Source organism: Gigantopelta aegis, chromosome 3 (genome assembly GCF_016097555.1).
Source record: "Gigantopelta aegis isolate Gae_Host chromosome 3, Gae_host_genome, whole genome shotgun sequence".
NCBI lineage: Eukaryota > Metazoa > Mollusca > Gastropoda > Neomphalida > Peltospiridae > Gigantopelta > Gigantopelta aegis.
In genome coordinates, this window is record NC_054701.1 from 801,541 (window position 1) to 825,022 (window position 23,482).

General features: G+C 38.2%; 1 protein-coding gene across 1 annotated transcript; it reads left to right on the top strand.

Annotated features, from left to right (window-relative positions):
• Positions 1–4,961: 4,961 nt before the first annotated feature.
• Positions 4,962–18,838, top strand: LOC121367340. Its single transcript, XM_041491445.1, has 6 exons — positions 4,962–5,118; positions 8,778–8,961; positions 11,652–11,768; positions 12,770–12,925; positions 16,846–16,947; positions 17,540–18,838. Exons 1-6 carry the CDS (start codon positions 5,071–5,073, stop codon positions 17,572–17,574), a joined length of 642 nt encoding a protein of 213 aa, XP_041347379.1. The 5' UTR covers positions 4,962–5,070; the 3' UTR covers positions 17,575–18,838.
• Positions 18,839–23,482: the final 4,644 nt, after the last annotated feature.

A 23,482-nucleotide genomic window follows, 5' to 3' on the forward strand; every position in this document is an offset into this window, starting at 1 on the left:
TAGTTCACAGGCATAAAATGATGATGGCAATATAACTCGTTTCCAGATTTTAGCGCTTGCAATAGGATTCAAACCGTTTATTTGTAATCCAATCATGTACAGTGAGTTAACTGTTTTAGTAACTTTTTCACATGCACGTTCGATTCTTTTCTGACAGGAATTATTACTGGTAAATAAAACACCTGCATATTTCGTTTCTTCAACATGGTTAATTTTACTTTGCCCCAGAAGAAATGTATTTCCAGTGTTACAATTGCGTTTGTTATTAAATAATATGGAACAACTTTTGCTGGGATTATATTTTAAACGCCATTTGGTAGCATACGAGTAAACCGTATTAATCAGTGTTTGCATACCTTTAGTTGTTGCACTTAAAATAATGGTATCATCTGCAAGCAATAGTCCTGGTATTTTTATATGTGCCATACTTATACCATAGTCAGTCATTCTCAGTTCGGTCATCAAGTCATTGATAAAAACCAAAAATAACCAAGCAGACATAACTCTGCCTTGTCCAACACCACGGGTAATACAGAATTGTTCAGAAGCACATCCCTGAAAAGCAACAAAGGCACAAGCTGTCGTATAAGAGTGTCTAATAAGACGCCAGCTCTTAGATTTTATTCCTAATTTATAAAGTTTGTGAAGCAGGCCATCTTGCCACACGCGGTCAAAGGCCTTTTCATTATCAAGAAATGTAGCATGGAGACCAGTCTGGGATTGGGAATAATGACTTATACATTCTTGTAATGTCCAGGCAGCTAATTGGGCACCACTGTTTTTACAAAATCCAAATTGAAGTGGATCAGGGAAGTTTACATTTGATTTCTCGAACCACTGTTGAATTCGGTTAAGGATGATTTTTTCTAGCAATTTGCCTAATGAAGATGTCAAAGTTATACCTCTGTAGTTCCGTGGGTCACTTTTGTCTTTACCGTTTTGTTTATATAATGGAATAGTGCATCCAATTCTATAAGCTTTAGAAATATATTCTTTTTCAATAATCAGGTTAAAAAGAATTTGAATATGTTGCATAAATATATCTCCTGCATATCTTAAGTGTTCGTTAGAGATGCCATCTGGTCCTGGTGATTTGTTATTTTTAAGGGGTTTAATAACAGAGGCTACTTCACCAAATGTCACGAGGTCAGCTAAAATTGTTTCTTCCTGTGAATAACTATCGCCTAAAAGTTGTTCAATATTTATTTTTTCCGAATTCTGGCATTCAGTATTTTCTGTGGCAAGATCAGCGAAATAATCCTTCCATAAACATGTAATTTGATATGGAGTTATTGCTTCAGTCCCGTTATATTTGAGTATGTTTATTGTTGAAGACGATTGTCTAAAACGCCTAACAGTTTTATAAAAATACCCCACATCAACATTTGAACTATTTTCAATTTCCTTGTACACATAATCTTTATAATTCAATTTCGAACGTCTGTTGTTTTTCCGGAACACACGTTTCGCATCTTTATAATTACGATAAGAAATGGATTGTGGATTTCGAGGTTTCCCATCTTTTTTCCATTCTCGACGTTTTTCTCTCATTGTGTGGTGATCTTTATCTAAGCCGTCACGTTTCCAAAACGGTTTCAAGTATCATCTATATCTTCCTCGTGGTATATACATATGAGATGCATACAAAAGACTGTGCACAATACTTGTGTTATACGTTTCTATATCTTGTTCGTAACATTCGTGTGTTTGGTTATATGTAAAGTTTAACAGTTTATCTACTTCTGTTTTGTACATTCTTAAATCATCTTCGTTGGCTTTGGACCATTTTAGCGTAACATCATTGGCAGCTATTTTATCTATTCTACTTCTAAATATAGATATAGTACTATATAATGAATAGTGATCAGATATATCATAGGGAATAAGTTGGTTAACTTCACATACAAGAATACACCCACGCATATATTCAGGTACACAAATATAGTCAATTGTGCTTCTGTTGGCATTGTCTTTAGATCTAAATGTACACTTTGGTTGTTCTGGTGATATACATGATGTAGAAACCAAATGTCTCTGTTTGAATAGTTTCTCAAACAGAGTTCTAACTCTGTAAGATTTCTGGAAATCACATCTGTGAATATCCACATTTAAGTCACCTGCTATCACACATGCACCGTCACTTGAATATTTATCAAACACCTCACACACATTTTCAAGAGCATTTAAATAATGTTGATTTGTATAATTTGTAGAGGGAAGGCGTGTACCTATCAGGTAAACATGTTCGTAATCTGACTTCATTATTTTTATTGTGACAATGTGGTCAAAATGTAAGTCTATGTTTTCAATTTGGAAATAAGCTGTTTTCCGATACATAATTGCTACTCCCCCAAACCCTCGGGTGGAATTATTCGTGTTTTTGTCGCATTTTACAACTACATTAAAGTCTGATCTCAGATTACAAAGAAACATTTTTGAATGATCGTGGAGCCAGTGCTCCGTAATAATAGCAATGTCTACATTGTTTAGTAATGTTACTAAGTGAGGAGTGCCATACATCACTCCTCTCATGTTCCAGGTCACAATACGAAGTGTGAAAGTGAAAATAATTAATAGTATTATAAACGTAACTATTTTCATTATTGGCTTCTAGAGTACCGCTAATTGTAATTATTTATTTCTTCATTTGACCAGTCCTGGTCGTGATGATGATTCATTTGCGACCTAGGGATGTACGGCCTACAGAGTACATCGTCAGGCCAAAATGAATCATCTATCTTAGGTGCACATATTGCATCAATGTTTATTTGAATGGTGTAACTAGTATTTTTACCAGCCCTATTAGTCCATGTTTTCATTAATCTTACATAGGTTACCACAACGTGTTTTTGTGTGGCATATTTTATGATTGCATCACTTACAAAGGGTTTGTCTGCTTTAATTCTGGATAACACAAATCTGATTGTTTTCTTCTTTCTAACACCACTGAATAAATCCATGTTAGGCCCTAAAGTGGGAATCTTTTCTCCTACAGTAGCAGCTGTGGAGGAATGAACACTGCCGAATTCAATATGAATGTCATCAATATTGCGTTTGTTGAGATCAAAACTGTCTGTTGTTTGTGGCGTCTCGTGTGGCTCCTTATCTACGGGTGACGGCGACACGTTGCCGTTCTGTTGTTGAGAAGTCTGAACTGTATGCGACATCGTTGAAGAATTTTTCTCAATCTGCACATTACTCATGACTCCAGACAAAGGTGTAGTGTTTTCAGCATGCTGTGTGCGTCGTTCCGGTGTCTTAGGCGACATTGAGTTACAAGAAATATCGGCAGAAAGAAGAGAGGCATAAGATGCCTTGGTCCTCTGCAATATAGTGTCTACCTTTCCTACTATTACATCGAGTTTTCGGAATTGATCGGACATCTGCCTCTGTTCCGAATGACTTGAAGAAAGTTTTATTTCCATTTCTTTTGTGTTGCTTTTCAATAGTTTATTTTCAGATGTCAGCTTTTGTTCATTAACAAAGTGAATGTTCATTTGCTCCGTTAACATCTTATTTCGTTCTTCTTTTTCAGTTAGTTTAGATTTTAGAAACTCAATTTCCTTATCTTTGCCCTTTTCTATTTTATCTAGGCGATTTGAAAGTACAAGGAATTTTTCATTTATCAATTCTTTGATTTCAATAATGGAAGTGACAATACTTGCCAGGTCGAACCCATTTCGTGACCCACAGTCCGTCTTGTTTGTCGTATTGCTGTTTAAGGTGACATCGGCGTCGTCATCTCCATACAAGCCACTCTGGGTCCTTGTCTTGCTTAACACATCACTGCATAGTGTTGTTTCGGTGACGTCGCCCATGACATAGTGATATAACATGTATATGTCGTTAGCATATTTCTGAGAAACAGAACGCGCACCTTGCTCAGTCAACGTCACTACTACACGTCAATTACACCACACGTAACTGTCTCAGTTGGGAATCTAGCTCAGTCAACGTCACTACTACACGTCAATTACACCACATACGTAACTGTCTCAGTTGGGAATCTAGCTCAGTCAACGTCACTACTACACGTCAATTACACCACACGTAACTGTCTCAGTTGGGAATCTAGCTCAGTCAACGTCACTACTACACGTCAATTGCAGCACACGTAACTGTCTCAGTTGGGAATCTAGCTCAGTCAACGTCACTACTACACGTCAATTACACCACACGTAACTGTCTCAGTTGGGAATCTAGCTCAGTCAACGTCACTACTACACGTCAATTACACCACACGTAACTGTCTCAGTTGGGAATCTAGCTCAGTCAACGTCACTACTACACGTCAATTACAGCACACGTAACTGTCTCAGTTGGGAATCTAGCTCAGTCAGCGATCGGCTGAGTTGATTTGGTCACAAGATCGAAGCTTCTCAGTGGACTCATTCTATGATTTGGTTTCTACCGTCCCAACCAGTGCCTCGTGACTGGTATATAGCAAAGGCCGTGGTATGTGATGTTCTGTCTTTGGGAAAGTGTATATGAAAGATCCCTTGCTGTTAATGGATAAATGTTGCGGGTTTCCTATAAGACTGTTTGACATACATTCGTCGATAATTAATCAATCAATGTGTTCTAGTGGTTTAAACTGTGTTGCGGTGTCACTAATAAATGTTCCAGACAGACAGTAAGCGTGTTTACGAATACGTGTATTTGGATCTCCCATTACTTCACAGCGTGTTTCACAAACAATACATTAGCTGTATTTAGCCCGAGGAAGATGTCACCGTCTGTACCGTGCTAACTGGTGACAACGAAATGTTTTATTGCTTCCTCGTCCATCACACCACTGTTGTCAGCAACCAATCAATGTCTTAGTTGTTGTTAAAAGTGTATACTCATTCATATTAATGAGCTGGCATGCGCGAAGTTCACCTGGATAATAAACAATGTCAGCAAGTACCGGTTTGGGTCGAAAACGCGGATATCATAAACAAATGGGGTTAGCAAAACAACCGGATACAAAAGCAGACTATAAAAGGATTCGTAGCAGAAAGAAATTGAGAAATGCAGTTGTAGTTTATTGGAAAGAAGAGGAGGAACAGTACCGGATATCGAACAAAGATGGCCACTCTAGCTGTTACTCTAGCTGTCGCCGTAGTTGTGATTTATGTAAGTAAAATAAAGATGCTTTCTAGTTTCACTGGACGTGGTGCATGGTCGGCTTTAACGGTTGGCAATCAATACGTTGGCTTACTGAACGCTTAATCCGTTGTTAATTATTAAATTAGCATTAACAAAATTACCTCTTTTTTAGGTGTTTGTGTGTCTGTATTTGGCACCTAGTAACACAAATCAAATGTTGGCGTTTTCAGATGTTTCGCTTTACCTAAACGATGTGCATGTCTCCGTTTAGTCAATACATATGACGGAACGAGTTTAGTGGTTTCACACTCAGATATACGTCTCTGTCTAGTCAATACATATGACGGAACGAGTTTAGTGGTTTCACACACAGATATACGTATCTGTTTAGTCAATACATATGACGGAACGAGTTTAGTGGTTTCACACTCAGATGTACGTCTCTGTCTAGTCAATACATATGACGGAACGAGTTTAGTGGTGTCACACACAGATATACGTCTCTGTCTAGTCAATATGACAGAACGAGTTTAGTGGTTTCACACACAGATATACGTATCTGTTTAGTCAATATGACGGAACGAGTTTAGTTGTTTCACACACAGATATACGTCTCTGTCTAGTCAATACATATGACGGAACGAGTTTAGTGGTTTCACACACAGATATACGTCTCTGTTCTAGTCAATGACAGAACGAGTTTAGTGGTTTCACACATAGATATACGTCTCTGTCTAGTCAATACTTGTGACGGAACGAGTTTAGTGGTTTCACACACAGATATACGTCTCTGTTTAGTCAATATGACAGAACGAGTTTAGTGGTTTCACACACAGATATATGTCTCTGTTTAGTCAATACATATGTCGGAACGAGTTTAGTGGTTTCACACACAGATATACGTCTCTGTTTAGTCAATATGACAGATAGAGTTTAGTGCTTTCACACACAGATATACGTCGCTGTCTAGTCAATACATATGACGGAACGAGTTTAGTGGTGTCACACACAGATATACGTCTCTGTCTAGTCAATATGACAGAATGAGTTTAGTGGTTTCACACACAGATATACGTCTCTGTTTAGTCAATATGACGGAACGAGTTTAGTGGTTTAACACACAGATATACGTCTCTCTTTAGTCAATATGACGGAACGAGTTTAGTGGTTTCACACACAGATATACGTCTCTGTTTAGTCAATATGACAGAACGAGTTTAGTGGGTTCACACACAGATATACGTCTCTGTTTAGTCAATATGACAGAACGAGTTTAGTGGTTTCACACACAGATATACGTATCTGTTTAGTCAATATGACGGAACGAGTTTAGTTGTTTCACACACAGATATACGTTTCTGTCTAGTCAATACATATGACGGAACCAGTTTAGTGGTTTCACACATAGATATACGTCTCTGTCTAGTCAATACTTATGACGGAACGAGTTTAGTGGTTTCACACACATATATACGTCTCTGTTTAGTCAATATGACAGAACGAGTTTAGTGGTTTCACACACAGATATACGTCTCTGTTTAGTCAATATGACAGATAGAGTTCAGTGGTTTCACACACAGATATACGTCTCTGTCTAGTCAATATGACAGAATGAGTTTAGTGGTTTCACACACAGATATACGTCTCTGTTTAGTCAATATGACGGAACGAGTTTAGTGGTTTCACACACAGATATACGTCTCTCTTTAGTCAATATGACAGATCGAGTTTACTGGTTTCACACACAGATATACGTCTCTGTTTAGTCAATATGACAGAACGAGTTTAGTGGTTTCACACACAGTTATACGTCTCTGTTTAGTGAATATGACAGATAGAGTTTAGTGGTTTCACACACAGATCTACGTCTCTGTCTAGTCAATACATATGACGGAACGAGTTTAGTGGTGTCACACACAGATATACGTCTCTGTCTAGTCAATATGACAGAATGAGTTTAATGGTTTCACACACAGATATACGTCTCTGTTTAGTCAATATGACGGAACGAGTTTAGTGGTTTCACACACAGATATACGTCTCTGTCTAGTCAATATGACAGAATGAGTTTAGTCGTTTCACATACAGATATACGTCTCTGTCTAGTCAATACATATGACGGAACGAGTTTAGTGGTGTCACACACAGATATACGTCTCTTTCTAGTCAATATGACAGAACGAGTTTAGTGGTTTCACACACAGATATACGTCTCTGTTTAGTCAATATGACGGAACGAGTTTAGTTGTTTCACACACAGATATACGTCTCTGTCTAGTCAATACATATGACGGAACTAGTTTAGTGGTTTCACACACAGATATACGTCTCTGTTCTAGTCAATGACAGAACGAGTTTAGTGGTTTCACACATAGATATACGTCTCTATCTAGTCAATACTTATGACGGAACGAGTTTAGTGGTTTCACACACAGATATACGTCTCTGTTTAGTCAATATGACAGAACGAGTTTAGTGGTTTCACACACAGATATACGTCTCTGTTTAGTCAATACATATGACGGAACGAGTTTAGTGGTTTCACACACAGATATACGTCTCTCTTTAGTCAATATGACAGATAGAGTTTAGTGGTTTCACACACAGATATACGTCTCTGTCTAGTCAATACATATGACGGAACGAGTTTAGTGGTGTCACACTCAGATATACGTCTCTGTCTAGTCAATATGACAGAATGAGTTTAGTGGTTTCACACACAGATATACGTCTCTGTTTAGTCAATATGACGGAACGAGTTTAGTGGTTTCACACACAGATATACGTCTCTCTTTAGTCAATATGACGGAACGAGTTTAGTGGTTTCACACACAGATATACTTCTCTGTTTAGTTAATATGACAGAACGAGTTTAGTGGTTTCACACACAGATATACGTCTCTGTCTAGTCAATACATATGACGGAACGAGTTTAGTGGTTTCACACACAGATATACGTCTCTGTCTAGTCAATACATATGACGGAATGAGTTTAGTGGTTTCACACACAGATATACGTCTCTGTTCTAGTCAATATGACAGAACGAGTTTAGTGGTTTCACACACAGATATACGTCTCTGTCTAGTCAATACATATGACGGAACGAGTTTAGTGGTTTCACACAGAGATATACGTCTCTGTTTAGTCAATACATATGACGGAACGAGTTTAGTGGTTTCACACACAGATATACGTCTCTGTTTAGTCAATACATATGACGGAACGAGTTTAGTGGTTTCACACACAGATATACGTCTCTGTTTAGTAAATATATATGACGGAACGAGTTTAGTGGTTTCACACACAGATATACGTCTCTGTTTAGTCAATATGACAGATAGAGTTTAGTGGTTTCACACACAGATATACGTCTCTGTTTAGTCAATATGACAGATAGAGTGTATGTAGTTTACACAGTTATGAAAGACTATTTAAGAATACACCAGTGGCACCAGTGAAATCAATCCAGCTATTTTAGACGCTCCACGACTGGTATCTCAAAGGACGTGCTACGTGCTGCTATGTCTGTGAGAATATGCATATAGGCCCTAAAAATTCAATGTTTCTAATAAAATGTAGCGGGTTTCCCCTGAAATAAAATATTAAATGTTTGACAATAGCTGATGATTAATTAATTAATCAGCTCTAGTGGTGTCTTTAAACAATAAAAACTTCAACGTTTCAGATGTTTACTGCGGTACACCCAAGCCGGAAGTTGGGTTCGAGCGGACGGCGGCGGTGCAGGACTACTTCTGACTGCGCGTCGGACGAGTGTTGCGTAGCGTTCAGCAGACCCAAAGGCAGACGCCGCCGCGCGTCCGGTCTCTGGAACTCCGGCACGTGCACTAGGCGCGGCCGCCGCGGTGCAAGTAAGAAACACTTCATAATGCAATGAAATTAAACTGAATTATACATCAAACCAAATAGCGACTAATAAACGAATTACCAGTTATTAACAAATTTACTGTCCGAGAGAAAAACCTTTCATTTGTTACGAGCTTTAGCGAGTGACAAATACTAAAACTTATTACATGAAGTGCTACTGATTTTGTTATTGTCTTTACTACTAATAATATTATATGTTTTACTAATGCATGGTAAAATCTCACTGAGAAATTAGCTGGTCGTGCAATCCAGGACCAGAAACCCTAAAACCTATGGAAAAAAACAAACCATGTTATTGTATTGATTATATGAGGCAAAGTTATCCAGTTTAACCTGTGATTAAAACCTCTATTACACGTGGTACAAGTTATCACGTTTAACCTGTGTTTAAAACATATTATTGATTACACGTGGTACAAGTTATGATTAAAACATATTACTGATTACATGTGGTACAAGTTATGAAGTTTAACCTATGATTAAAACACATTACTGATTACACGTGGAACACGTTATCACGTTTAACCTGTGATTAAAACATATTCAGTTGTACACCTGAGTTTAAATACTTAAAAGCACGAAAGGGGTTATTTAACTAAAAGTAATCGACACTTTTCATAAAAAAGCCGAACTGAACCATGCGTACAAGTGTGGTGTTAGCCGCGTTTGAAAAGATAAACGAGTTGAACCGTGCGTACAAGTGTGATGTTAGCCGCGTTTGAAAAGATAAACGAGCTGAACCATGCGTACAAGTGTGGTGTTAGCCGCGTTTGAAAAGATAAACGAGCTGAACCATGCGTACAAGTGTGATGTTAGCCGCGTTTGAAAAGATAAACGAGCTGAACCATGCGTACAAGTGTGGTGTTAGCCGCGTTTGAAAAGATAAACGAACTGAACCATGCGTACAAGTGTGGTGTTAGCCGCGTTTGAAAAGATAAACGAACTGAACCATGCGTACAAGTGTGGTGTTAGCCGCGTTTGAAAAGATAAACGAGCTGAACCATGCGTACAAGTGTGATGTTAGCCGCGTTTGAAAAGATAAACGAGCTGAACCATGCGTACAAGTGTGGTGTTAGCGGCGTTTGAAAAGATAAACGAACTGAACCATGCGTACAAGTGTGGTGTTAGCCGCGTTTGAAAAGATAAACGAGCTGAACCATGCGTACAAGTGTGATGTTAGCCGCGTTTGAAAAGATAAACGAGCTGAACCATGCGTACAAGTGTGATGTTAGCCGCGTTTGAAAAGATAAACGAGCTGAACCATGCGTACAAGTGTGGTGTTAGCCGCGTTTGAAAAGATAAACGAGCTGAACCATGCGTACAAGTGTGATGTTAGGCGCGTTTGAAAAGATAAACGAGCTGAACCGTGCGTACAAGTGTGATGTTAGGCGCGTTTGAAAAGATAAACGAGCTGAACCGTGCGTACAAGTGTGGTGTTAGCCGCGTTTGAAAAGATAAACGAGCTGAACCGTGCGTACAAGTGTGGTGTTAGCCGCGTTTGAAAAGATAAACGAGCTGAACCGTGCGTACAAGTGTGATGTTAGCCGCGTTTGAAAAGATAAACGAGCTGAACCGTGCGTACAAGTGTGGTGTTAGCCGCGTTTGAAAAGATAAACGAGCTGAACCGTGCGTACAAGTGTGGTGTTAGCCGCGTTTGAAAAGATAAACGAGCTGAACCATGCGTACAAGTGTGATGTTAGGCGCGTTTGAAAAGATAAACGAGCTGAACCATGCGTACAAGTGTGGTGTTAGGCGCGTTTGAAAAGATAAACGAGCTGAACCATGCGTACAAGTGTGGTGTTAGCCGCGTTTGAAAAGATAAACGAGCTGAACCATGCGTACAAGTGTGGTGTTAGCCGCGTTTGAAAAGATAAACGAGCTGAACCGTGCGTACAAGTGTGATGTTAGCCGCGTTTGAAAAGATAAACGAGCTGAACCGTGCGTACAAGTGTGATGTTAGCCGCGTTTGAAAAGATAAACGAGCTGAACCGTGCGTACAAGTGTGGTGTTAGCCGCGTTTGAAAAGATAAACGAGCTGAACCGTGCGTACAAGTGTGGTGTTAGCCGCGTTTGAAAAGATAAACGAGCTGAACCATGCGTACAAGTGTGATGTTAGGCGCGTTTGAAAAGATAAACGAGCTGAACCATGCGTACAAGTGTGATGTTAGGCGCATTTGAAAAGATAAACGAGCTGAACCATGCGTACAAGTGTGGTGTTAGCCGCGTTTGAAAAGATAAACGAGCTGAACCATGCGTACAAGTGTGGTGTTAGCCGCGTTTGAAAAGATAAACGAGCAGAACCATGCGTACAAGTGTGGTGTTAGCCGCATTTGAAAAGATAAACGAGCTGAACCATGCGTACAAGTGTGGTGTTAGCCGCGTTTGAAAAGATAAACGAGCTGAACCATGCGTACAAGTGTGGTGTTAGGCGCGTTTGAAAAGATAAACGAACTGAACCGTGCGTACAAGTGTGGTGTTAGCCGCGTTTGAAAAGATAAACGAGCTGAACCATGCGTACAAGTGTGGTGTTAGCTTTGGCATCAGAATTGTTTTATATGAAATTAAATATACATATACGTCTATATAATATCTTTAATCTTCATTTTTGAAGTTATATTTAGTAATTAAAAGAGTCAGTTCTTCCACTATTAAAACATCATATATTTGATTTCAGAATGTCTTGTCAACGAGTACGCTTCCCCGCCCAATGGTCAAGAATACGTCTGTCCGTGCGCTGACCACCTGACGTGTAAACCTGATGGAGGCCGAGATATTCCCATCGGCGATACTGGTAACGTTTAACATGTAAACCTGATATTCCCATCGGCGATACCGGTAGCATTTAACATGTAAACCTGATATTCCCATCGGCAATACAGGTGACATTTAACATGTAAACCTGATATTCCCATCGGCGATACAGGTGACATTTAACATGTAAACCTGATATTCCCATCGGCGATACTGGTAACGTTTAAGATGTAAACCTGATATTCCCATCGATGATACCGGTGACATTTAACATGTAAACCTGATATTCCCATCGGCGATACAGGTGACATTTAACATGTAAACCTGATATTCCCATCGGCGATACAGGTGACATTTGACATGTAAACCTGATATTCCCATCGGCGATACCGGTATCATTTGAAATGTAAACCAGATATTCCCGGTGTTGGCATATTGTCATTGGCGATACAGGTGTTTGGTGTTTTGTAAAGGTGATAGTGTAGATGTACAAATGTGTAATATTCGTGTCATGGTACATACTCAGTCTTGTATGATGTTTGATATGACTTAGGAACGTAAATTACACGGCAGATATTCATAGTTCAGTTTCGTTTCATAACCCGCTTCGTATAATGCGAGTAAATGGAAATCACTGATACAATTCAACCTAATGACAAGCGAAAAACATTATAGTTTGAAATAATGCGATGGTGCGAGTGTATATTTTCTCAACTTCATTTTGTTCACTATCTCACAGTTACAGTTTGATAGTTCATTGCATTGTGCTAGTTAGGAATCACCCTAGCTACGTATGCATATATGCAGATCACATTTACATATTAAATAAAATCCGTTTATGTTGTTATTTTCTTCGACATTAACGTGAACGAAAATGTGTTCATGTGGAAAATACAACTAGGAGCAGAATGTGACGTATTGTCGTAGACATAAAACTCTTGCATAAAACTGTTGTATGTTCTGTTTTTGAAAATGTTATACCTAAATAATGTACGTTACCTAGATGTCCTAGATATTATATACCATATGTAAATTTTACAGGGATCTGCACGCGCAAGCAAACCGGAAATAGCTGTGAGAGTGATCTTGACTGCAGACCGCAGGAGTGCTGTCGTCCACGCGTCCGTCCGATCGGCAGACGGCGACGATCGAGTCAGTCAAGCGGAACGTGTCAACCGTTGGCAAACATTGGCGGAAGTTCGTAAATCAGATATTACATACCTATCGAGTTGGGCGGCAGTTAGTAAATCAGTTATTACACACCTATCGAGTTAGATGGCAGTTAGTAAATCAGTTATTACACACCTGTCGAGTTGGGCGGCAGTTAGTAAATCAGTTATTACACACCTATCGAGTTGGGCGGTAGCTAGTAAATCAGTTATTACACACCTGTCGAGTTGGGTGGCAGTTGGTAAATCTGTTATTACACACCTATCGAGCTGGGCGGTAGCTAGTAAATCAGTTATTACACACCTGTCGAGTTGGGTGGCAGTTGGTAAATCAGTTATTACACACCTATCGAGCTGGGCGGTAGCTAGTAAATCAGTTATTACACACCTGTCGAGTTGGGTGGCAGTTGGTAAATCTGTTATTACACACCTATCGAGCTGGGCGGTAGCTAGTAAATCAGTTATTACACACCTGTCGTGTTGGGCGGCAGTTAGTAAATCAGTTATTACACACCTATCGAGTTGGGTGGCAGTTAGTAAATCAGTTATTAAACACCTGTTGAGTTGGGTGGCAGTTAGTAAATTAGTTAAATTATTACACACATATCGAAGGGGACCTGTTAGATATTGAACAGTTTGGGCGGCAGTTATTAAACACCTGTTGATATTGAACAGTTTGGGCGGCAGTTAATAAAATCAGTCATTACACACCTATCGAGGGGGACGTGTTAGATATTGAGCAGTTTGGGCGGCAGTTAATAAAATCAGTCATTACACACCTATCGAGGGAGACGTGTTAGATATTGAGCAATTTGGGCGACAATTGGTAAAATCAGTTATTACAAACCTATCGAGGGAAACGTGTGAGATATTGAGCAATTTTGGCAACAGTTAGTAAAATCGGTCATCACAGACCTATCGAAGGGGGCGTGTTAAATATTGAGCAGTTATAATTTGGTGACAGTTAGTAAAATCACTTATTACAATCCTATCGAGGGGAACGTGTTAGATATTGAGCAGTTTGGCAATAAACTCATTATCAGGGTCATTCTAATTCGCAGATATTAGGAGTTTAGGAGTGCAGAAATAAGTAAAACCTCGAAGCACAGCAATAAAAAGGGTTTTCTTTATCGAGATAAAATGGCACTTGGAAATTCGATTAAACTTTGTTGTCATTATGTAATATCAGCCACAGTGTATTTTAAAATGTGGATTTATTCTAGTTATGTAACATATCTGAACGTAATATCAGTGACAGTGTATTTGAAAATACGTATCTATTCTACTTGTGTATTAAGAATAACAATATTATGTAATGACATCTAGTATGTCGAAATAACATTAATAGGGTATATCTATCTCAAATATACTATTAAGTATAGCAATATTCTGTTATGACACCTAGTATTTCGAAATAACATTAATAGGGTATATCTATCTCAAATATACTATTAAGAATAGCACTATTCTGTTATGACATCTAGTATGTCGAAATAACATTAATAGGGTAAATCTATCTCAAATATACTATTAAGAATAACACTATTCTGTTATGACATCTAGTATGTCGAAATAACATTAATAGGGTAAATCTATCTCAAATATTCAGGGGCGCCCACACACTTCAGTCTCAGATTCACTTGAAATCTGTACCAAATATTCCAAACATCCATAGTGGTTCTGTATTTGAGAAATAGTCATCTTGCTAACCGTCATCATATCCGTCCTATATCCAGGTCCCATTATCGCAGAACATAATGCACATGAAAACATGAAATTAGTAGTTTTTAGTAGTTACACTGGATACTTAAAGACAACTGAAGAATCTTTAAATGCCATTTTATGTTACGAGCAGCCATTGTTTTTGTGTGGGGTTTTTTTTTTTTTGGGGGGGGGGTTGGGGGGGACACCAAAAACACTGTTTTACATTCAGTATTACACACATTTATTCAAATATTTTTTGTTTCTATGTCAAATCCACGTCAGTGATAAAATCATGCATAATTAAAAAATAAATTTCCTAAAAAGACTTCTATATGGATAATGTAATTTGGTACACATAAACTACATACCATCAGCTATAAAATGAGACAATTTTCGGGATTTTAACAATCTACCCACATTGTTTTCAAGGAAAAGTTCCCCAAAACGATGTTTTCGATTTCAGAAAGATGTTGTTCCATAATTAATCATCACATATTTGTAATATTTAAGATTTATTTATTTACGGTTGTTCCTACATGTGAGGTTTGATGGTCCTGTATGCATCTGTATGCAAGATATGACCCGGACATGGATTTACTGCTATCTGCAGTAGACCGTGAAAAGTAGGTCACAGTGACCTAGTAATAGAACGCGACACACCGCCATCCCAAGTTGTTCCTACATGTGAGGATTGGTGGTCCTGTATGGATCTGTATGTAAGATACGGTCCGGACAAGGATTTACTGTTATGTGCAGTAGACCGTGAAAAGTAGGTCACAATGACCTAGTAATAGTACGCGACACACCATCATCCAAAGTTGGTCCTACATGTGAGGTTTGATGGTCCTGTATGCATCTATATGCAAGATATGGTCCGGACAAGAAAACGTTAACAGATGGACGGACGGACGGATGGACCGACAACGCTATGACCCCACCACCGCCACCACCACCACCATCACCACCCCCCGTCACAGCCTTCGCGCATACGGCGCTCACCTCGCCGGGCTACGGCCTCCATACTAGTTCCGTCTGATACAAAGATGACCACCCGCCACTTGACGGGCCGGCATCTGAACGTAATTTGCCCGGGCAATATGATCACGACCCAACCAGGGCCCAACAATTAGTATGTATGTAAGATGACGGTATATCATATGTGGTCCTGGTTATGGCAACTGCGTACAGAGGTCCCGTGTTGCTGTTCGACAGACGTTGCCTATGACGACCACGGATAACCTCTCTCACTATGTAGACCGAGTGTCAAACTAAACCTGTTAGACACCAAACAGCCGCAATTTAACATGTGCTGAGGGGTCCTCAGAGAAATGTTCCTTTGTGTTCAAATAAAGATAAAGACACTTCACATTGGACTGGCGACGTAGGTTCAAATCATCTTAGTCCCACAGGAATCGCTTTTTTCACACTATGGAATTTACTACAAATTATTTATGTCTAAACAGATTGTTTTCTAAATTGGACCCAAAAATAGTATTATTTGGTTATTTCCAAAACACTTTTACTTTTCGTCTTGCATAAAACCATTATGAAATTATTTACAAAACCGTTTTGTTGGAGAACGGGACGGCCTATAAGTAAGACTATAACGCTTTCGGTGAGCCAGACTTGATGAGACTTGCTGTACATTACACAGTGGTAGAACACGACATTGTACCAGTAATTGCATCTCTGTTTATATTACATGTCTTTATTTTCTCTTTCAGCCAGACTTGATGAGACTTGCTGTACATTACACAGTGGTAGAACACGACATTGTACCAGTAATTGCATCTCTGTTTATATTACATGTCTTTATTTTCTCTTTCAGCCAGACTTGATGAGACTTGCTGTACATTACACAGTGGTAGAACACGACATTGTACCAGTAATTGCATCTCTGTTTATATTACATGTCTTTATTTTCTCTTTCAGCCAGACTTGATGAGACTTGCTGTACATTACACAGTGGTAGAACACGACATTGTACCAGTAATTGCATCTCTGTTTATATTACATGTCTTTATTTTCTCTTTCAGCCAGACTTGATGAGACTTGCTGTACATTACACAGTGGTAGAACACGACATTGTACCAGTAATTGCATCTCTGTTTATATTACATGTCTTTATTTTCTCTTTCAGCCAGACTTGATGAGACTTGCTGTACATTACACAGTGGTAGAACACGACATTGTACCAGTAATTGCATCTCTGTTTATATTACATGTCTTTATTTTCTCTTTCAGCGTGCTATGTAGATCATCCCAAAATGTGTCCACGATGTAGACAACATCCGTTCATACAGTGTGTGTCGACTGGTGTCAGGGACATTCCACTGGGGCTAATAGGTGTGTATGCTTTACTGGAACCACCAGCGTGCTGTATAATAGCAGTGCTAGAGCAATCTTCAAATTCGGGTAAAATAAGCTGGCCCGAGACTTTTTCACCCTGTATTTCAATCATTCTACACAATATTAGTTGTAACCCATGGGGAAAATGCGCAGTTATTCCTTAGCAATCCTATATCGCCATTTGGCAGTAATGCTAATATGAATAAATATTGTTATCCAGATTCGCGCATTTTCTTTTAATTTGGGCAAAAAATAACCTGCCCCCACCCCCTATAAAATTAGGAGCCCGTACGCCTGTGTATAATATGGACTGCCAGTACTAGTACTGAAAGTGAAAACAGAATGTAAATCACCTTCTCCACAGCTTGCTCACAGCTACTCTTTTGAACTGCCTTTTTAATGTACAGAGATCCGCCTACCTTACGTGTCACTATTACGTGTTTATACTTTCCCTTTGCACGAGAGTAGATGTGAAAATCGATTTTCACGTAGAAGACTATTATGTCACTTTGTTATTCATGGATGGTTGTATTTCCACGTATATGAATATTATGTCACTTTGTTATTCATGGATGGTTGTATTTTTCAGGAAAGTGTTTCTTCAACATGCCCTGGCGGAACTGAACTAGCTGCACTAGCAAATATGTGTAGTCACGTGACGGCTTTGTGTAGCGGTCTTGTACAGAGATTGAACTTTGTTGTTTGGAGTGTAATGAAGAGTTTGTGTGTACTGTTTTCATTGTTGTGTCGTTATACTTTCACAGATTGTGGGCGGGGTGGGAGGAAATGTAGGTTATACTTTCACAGATTGTGGGCGGGGTGGGAGGAAATGTAGGTTATACTTTCACAGATTGTCGGCGGGGGTGAGAGGGAATGTAGGTTATACTTTCACAGATTGTGGGCGGGGGTTAGAGGGAATGTAGGTTATACTTTCACAGATTGTGGGCGGGGGTTAGAGGGAATGTAGGTTATACTTTCACAGATTGTGGGCGGGGTGGGAGGAAATGTAGGTTATACTTTCACAGACTGTGGGCGGGGGTTACAGGGAATGTAGGTTATACTTTCACAGATTGTGGGCGGGGGTTACAGGGAATGTAGGTTATACTTTCACAGATTGTGGGCGGGGGTTAGAGGGAATGTAGGTTATACTTTCACAGATTGTGGGCGGGGTGGGAGGAAATGTAGGTTATACTTTCACAGACTGTGGGCGGGGGTTAGAGGGAATGTAGGTTATACTTTCACAGATTGTGGGCGGGGGTTACAGGGAATGTAGGTTATACTTTCACAGATTGTGGGCGGGGGTTAGAGGGAATGTAGGTTATACTTTCACAGATTGTGGACGGGGTGGGAGGAAATGTAGGTTATACTTTCACAGATTGTGGGCGGGAGTTAGAGGGAATGTAGGTTATACTTTCACAGATTGTGGGCGGGGGTGGTAGGAAATGTAGGTTATACTTTCACAGATTGTGGGCGGGGTGGGAGGAAATGTAGGTTATACTTTCACAGATTGTCGGCGGGGGTGAGAGGGAATGTAGGTTATACTTTCACAGATTGTGGGCGGGGGTGGGAGGAAATGTAGGTATATCTTTCTAAATATTGTTTTGTTATATATTTTATTTATATTTTGTTTTGTTTCTTTTATTGTTATTTATTATTTAGGCGTGGGGAGTATTTTAATGTACTTCATGTTTGATGGTGGTGCAGTATATTTTAAAATATATTTCAAATGAAAAACTTTATGTTGCAACAGAAATAATTTCCGTTGAATGTGCCACATATTTTCTTGGTAGGCTACAGCGGAGACTATCTATTCTATATCTGTGTAGTTTTAAAGAAAAATAACAAGTTACGAATTCCAATGAATTTATAATAAAAACACAAAGTGTTCTATTAATGTGTCAATAATTTTATATGATAATACAAAAATAAATGTCGTATAAAAGTTTTATGAAACGCATTGCGCTCGCCCTATACGAAGTAACACAATACAGGCTGGTTTCCAACATTTCAAGTACGTACATAATTACATAGTTTATATTTATTCAAGGAAAACCGTTCCTGTGTACCAAATAAATGTATACTGTTATGATAATCTGGTTTTAAGTTAAATCTGGCTTTGGGTTATGTAATATGGACGTTTTTATCGTCGGGTGAAAATTCAAGTAAAAATATGGAAGACTATGTGTTTCGCTGGCTGGAGAGAATAAAATATAACTGTGGCGGACATATCTCATTATGTCCTATCATGTGTTTAAACAACGACGGCGTGCTGAAATAATAAAATAATGACTTACCTGGAGAGCAGACGTGTTCGGCAAGGTGGCTGACATTTTGTTTTTGTCTGTTCGTATAGCCAGACCGTGATCCGTGGAGCACCTGTCTGGTGGCTTTTCGTTTTTGGAATGATTTGATTGGTCGGCGAATTACTTTACATCGTAAGTTATGAGTTCTGCACGATGTTCTTGTGGAGTGCATTCTGTTGCACACGTCTTCAGATGCCTATATAAACTGGGAATCAACGCACAATCTTCAGAACTCGAAGTTAGAGTATCTCCTGTCCAGCACCGTCAGAAGTTACCACGTCAACAAGGCATGAAGGAGCGGCGACCGGTCATCTTGTTTAGCAGCCCTTGGCAGTCGTGCATTGAAACTTTTCGTGATGGACTGATTTTCGTTTGGTGACTATTAATTAATAACTTAAATGCCAGAATTCTGTGGGAAAACTTTATTTATTTAAACATATATTTTTTATATAAAAACATTTAAACACTTGCTACTTGTTATGTAATTTTGTCAAGAAAGTGTGTGCTCAATGTTTTAGCTATTTAGTCAATTTATTAATCGGGCAATTAGTTTATTGCATTGAATAATGTGATATTAAATATCACACAGTCTATATCTAATAATTGTATTTAATTGCATGTGATAACTTGTACACATGGCAATTGTTTAGTACCATGATTGGATAATTCGGATTTATCAATCTTGGTACACGTGACTTCTGCGGTCTATTAAAGTTTTTAATCCAGTTAGTGGTTATTGTGGATCGGGAAGGTCACAAATGGGGGCTCGTCCGGGATCTTTCTTGTAATATATATCATTGGATGGTATTAGGAGATTACAAATTGATCTATTTTGATTATTAGAATAGAGGATAATAGTTGACTAGTTAGAGTTTTATTTTGAGCACACGTTTTGACAATTACATAATCAAGTTCACATGGATAGCATATGGTCAGTAGAACAAGTAGTTGATAATTTTATATCTAGTTTAGATGAAACTGAGATAAATTATTTAACTGTAGCACGGTTAAAAGAAATTGCTGAACACATAGGATTAGAGTTGGACATTGGTTTGAAGAAAGCTGAAATAAAATCGTTGGTGATAGATTTCTTAAGAAATATGGCAGAACGTAAAATTCAGTTAGATTCAAAAGTGTATACTGGTAGGGAAATTGGTAGTGTTGAACTTGATAATGAAGATAGTTTAGCTATGTTGAAACTTAAGTTGGACTTTCAGAGAGAACAATTAATGTATGAGAGGGAACAAAGAAATTTGGAGAGAGAAGATAGAGAAAAACATAGAGAATGGGAGACAACACAAAGATCTCTCGATAGGGATATTAAAAGTAGAGAGTTGGATAACTATAGCAAGTTTGATCCGCAAAGATATATTAGGATGGTTCCTATTTTTAATGAAAATCAAGTTGATGAATTTTTTGATTGTTTTGAAAAGATAGCTCTTGGAGCTGAATGGCCAAAACGGTATTGGTGTTTATTGTTGCAATCTGCTTTGAAAGGTAAAGCACAAATGGCTTATGCAGCGCTTTCTGTTGATGATTCTTCGTCATATGACTTAGTTAAAGCTGCTATTTTAAGAGCTTATGAAAAGGTGCCTGAGGTGTACCAACAAGATTTTCGAAATCTTAGGATTTCAGGTGGACAATCTTATTTAGAGTTTGCCAAAGAAAAAGAAAGGTTATTTCGGAAATGGTGTAGTTCAAAGTCTGTGAATAATGATTGTGGGAAATTAGAAGAACTCATTCTTATAGAAGAGTTTATGAGAGGTTTGCCATCAGAAGTGGTAATTCACTTACAGGTGCTTGAACCAAGTATATTAGCTGAGGCAGCTATAATGGCTGATAAATTTGTTTTAGCAAACCGTAAACCTGATTTCAGTAATAAACCGAAGTCACAAAGTTATACTTTCAAACAAAGTGGAAGCAGTAGAGATGGTTCAGTTAGGAATAATAATACACCGCGAGATATGGGTAAATCTCAAGATCAGAAAAATTCGGGATCACTCCAGTGTTTTTATTGTAAAGAATGGGTCACATTAGACGTGATTGCCGGAAATTGAAATATGATCTTGGAAGTGGCAATCGTTCTGGGCACACAAATTTTGTATCTCAGTTGTCTGAACCTTTGAATTCAAAATGTCAAATTAAAGATGCGTTAACTAGGGTTAAGAAAAGAAATCCAAGGTTTGAACCATTTCTGACTTCTGGTCATGTGGTTACATCACACGATGGTGATGTGAAACAATCTATAGTGATTTTGCGAGATACTGGTGCTGAACGAACAATCTTACTTGAAAAAGAATTGTTAGATAAGGACAACACATTTTTGGGCGAGTATATTACTTTGTCCACAGTTGAAGGTACTATATCTAGTCCGTTACATACTGTCGAGTTGGATAGTGATTTGGTTAAAGGCAGTATTGTGGTTACATAACCCAAAGCCAAATTTAACTTAAAACCAGATTATCATAACATCTCCCCCCAATTTTTCAAAAATATTGTTTTAATAAAACAATATTTTTTATTCATTATACACACTTGGGAACACATTCATATGGTCAATATTATAAATACCATATCATAAAATAACTATATACACATTCCTACAGTAATTCTTATCTATATACAAAACCTTACACACTATAGGAATTGCATAACACTAATCTTCTTAATGCTTATATTTTCCACTAACCTAACAATTATCTCAATTATTTATTCCATTCTAGATAAAGCATCTGCTACCACATTTTCCTTTCCCTTTATATGGCATATCTGAAGATCGTATTCCTGTAACTGCAAAGACCACCTTAACAATCTTTGATTTTATTTTTCATTTTATGTAAAAACACAAGGGGATTATGATCAGTCCAAACGATAATTGATTCAATTGGGTTACACACGTAAACCTCAAAATGATCCAAGGCCAACAACAGTGATAATGTTTCCTTTTCACAGTTGAATATTTATTTTGATGACTATTGAACTTTCTAGAAAAGTAAGCGACAGGATGAAATACTCCTTGTTCATTGCATTGTGACAAAACTGCACCAGCTCCAATATCGCTAGCATCTACAGTCAATTGAAAAGGTTTCCTAAAATCGGGTGCCATAAGCACAGGTTTACTTTTCAATATGTTTTTCACACTATTGAACGCATCTTGACATTCTTTGGTCCAAATGTATTTAACATTTTGTTTGAGTAAATTTGTTAAAGGGAAAGTAATTATACTGAAATTTTTACAAAATTTCCTATAATACCCAGCCATTCCTAAAAATCTCATTAACTGTTTTCTTGTTTTAGGTACGCCGAATGCATCAATGCTTTCAACTTTGGCCTCAAGTGGCCTTACTTGCCCTTGACCAACCACATGTCCAAGAAAAACAACAGTAGCTTTAGCAAAATCACTTTTACCCAAGTTCACAGTCAACCGGGCTTTAGAAAGTCTACCAAACAGTTCCTTGATTTGACTAATATGCTGATTCCAACCATGACTATAAACAACAATATCATCAACATAAGCCTGACATTGTTCTACTCCAGAAATGACCTGATTAATCATTCTTTGGAATGTAGCCTGAGAATTTTTCATTCCAAATGGACAAACCAGATATTCGAATAACCCATCAGCGGTTACAAACACAGAGATTTCTCTGGCCCGTTTAGTTAATGGTATTTGCCAGTAACCTTTCAAAAGGTCAAACTTGCTAATATACTTAGCAGTTCCTAATTTATCAATGCAGTCATCAATTCGTGGGATAGGAAACGAATCTGATTTGGTCACAGCATTAACTTTGCGAAAATCTGTACAGAACCGTACACTACCATCAGGTTTAGGAACAAGTAAACAAGGAGAACTCCAGTTACTAAAACTAGGTTGAATAATGCCGTTCTCAAGCATATAATCTATTTCTTTTCGGATAAGTTCCTGTTTTTGTGGATTAACTCGATAAGCATGTTGCTTAATTGACTTGGAATCACCAACATCAACATCATGTTTAATAACATTTGTTCGACTAGGAACATCTGGGAAAATTTGGCTAAATTCAGAAATGATTTGTTGAACATCACTTTGTTGTTTTTCACTTAAATGGCTGATTTTTAAATGAAGATTAAACAATATCCTCGAATTTACCAATTTCGGCTCAACTGGATTAAAATTATCATCTTTCATCTTAACATCAGAATCTATCCCTGAAAGAATTATTGTATTAGCCAAGACGTTTTCCCGATTA

Excerpts from the sequence above, each read along its gene's own strand:
- LOC121367340 (XM_041491445.1), top strand. The coding sequence starts at position 5,071 with ATGGCCACTCTAGCTGTTACTCTAGCTGTCGCCGTAGTTGTGATTTAT. Across the intron at positions 5,119-8,777 it reads TCGCCGTAGTTGTGATTTAT|ATGTTTACTGCGGTACACCC; the intron begins GTAAGTAAAATA and ends TCAACGTTTCAG. Across the intron at positions 11,769-12,769 it reads TATTCCCATCGGCGATACTG|GGATCTGCACGCGCAAGCAA; the intron begins GTAACGTTTAAC and ends TAAATTTTACAG.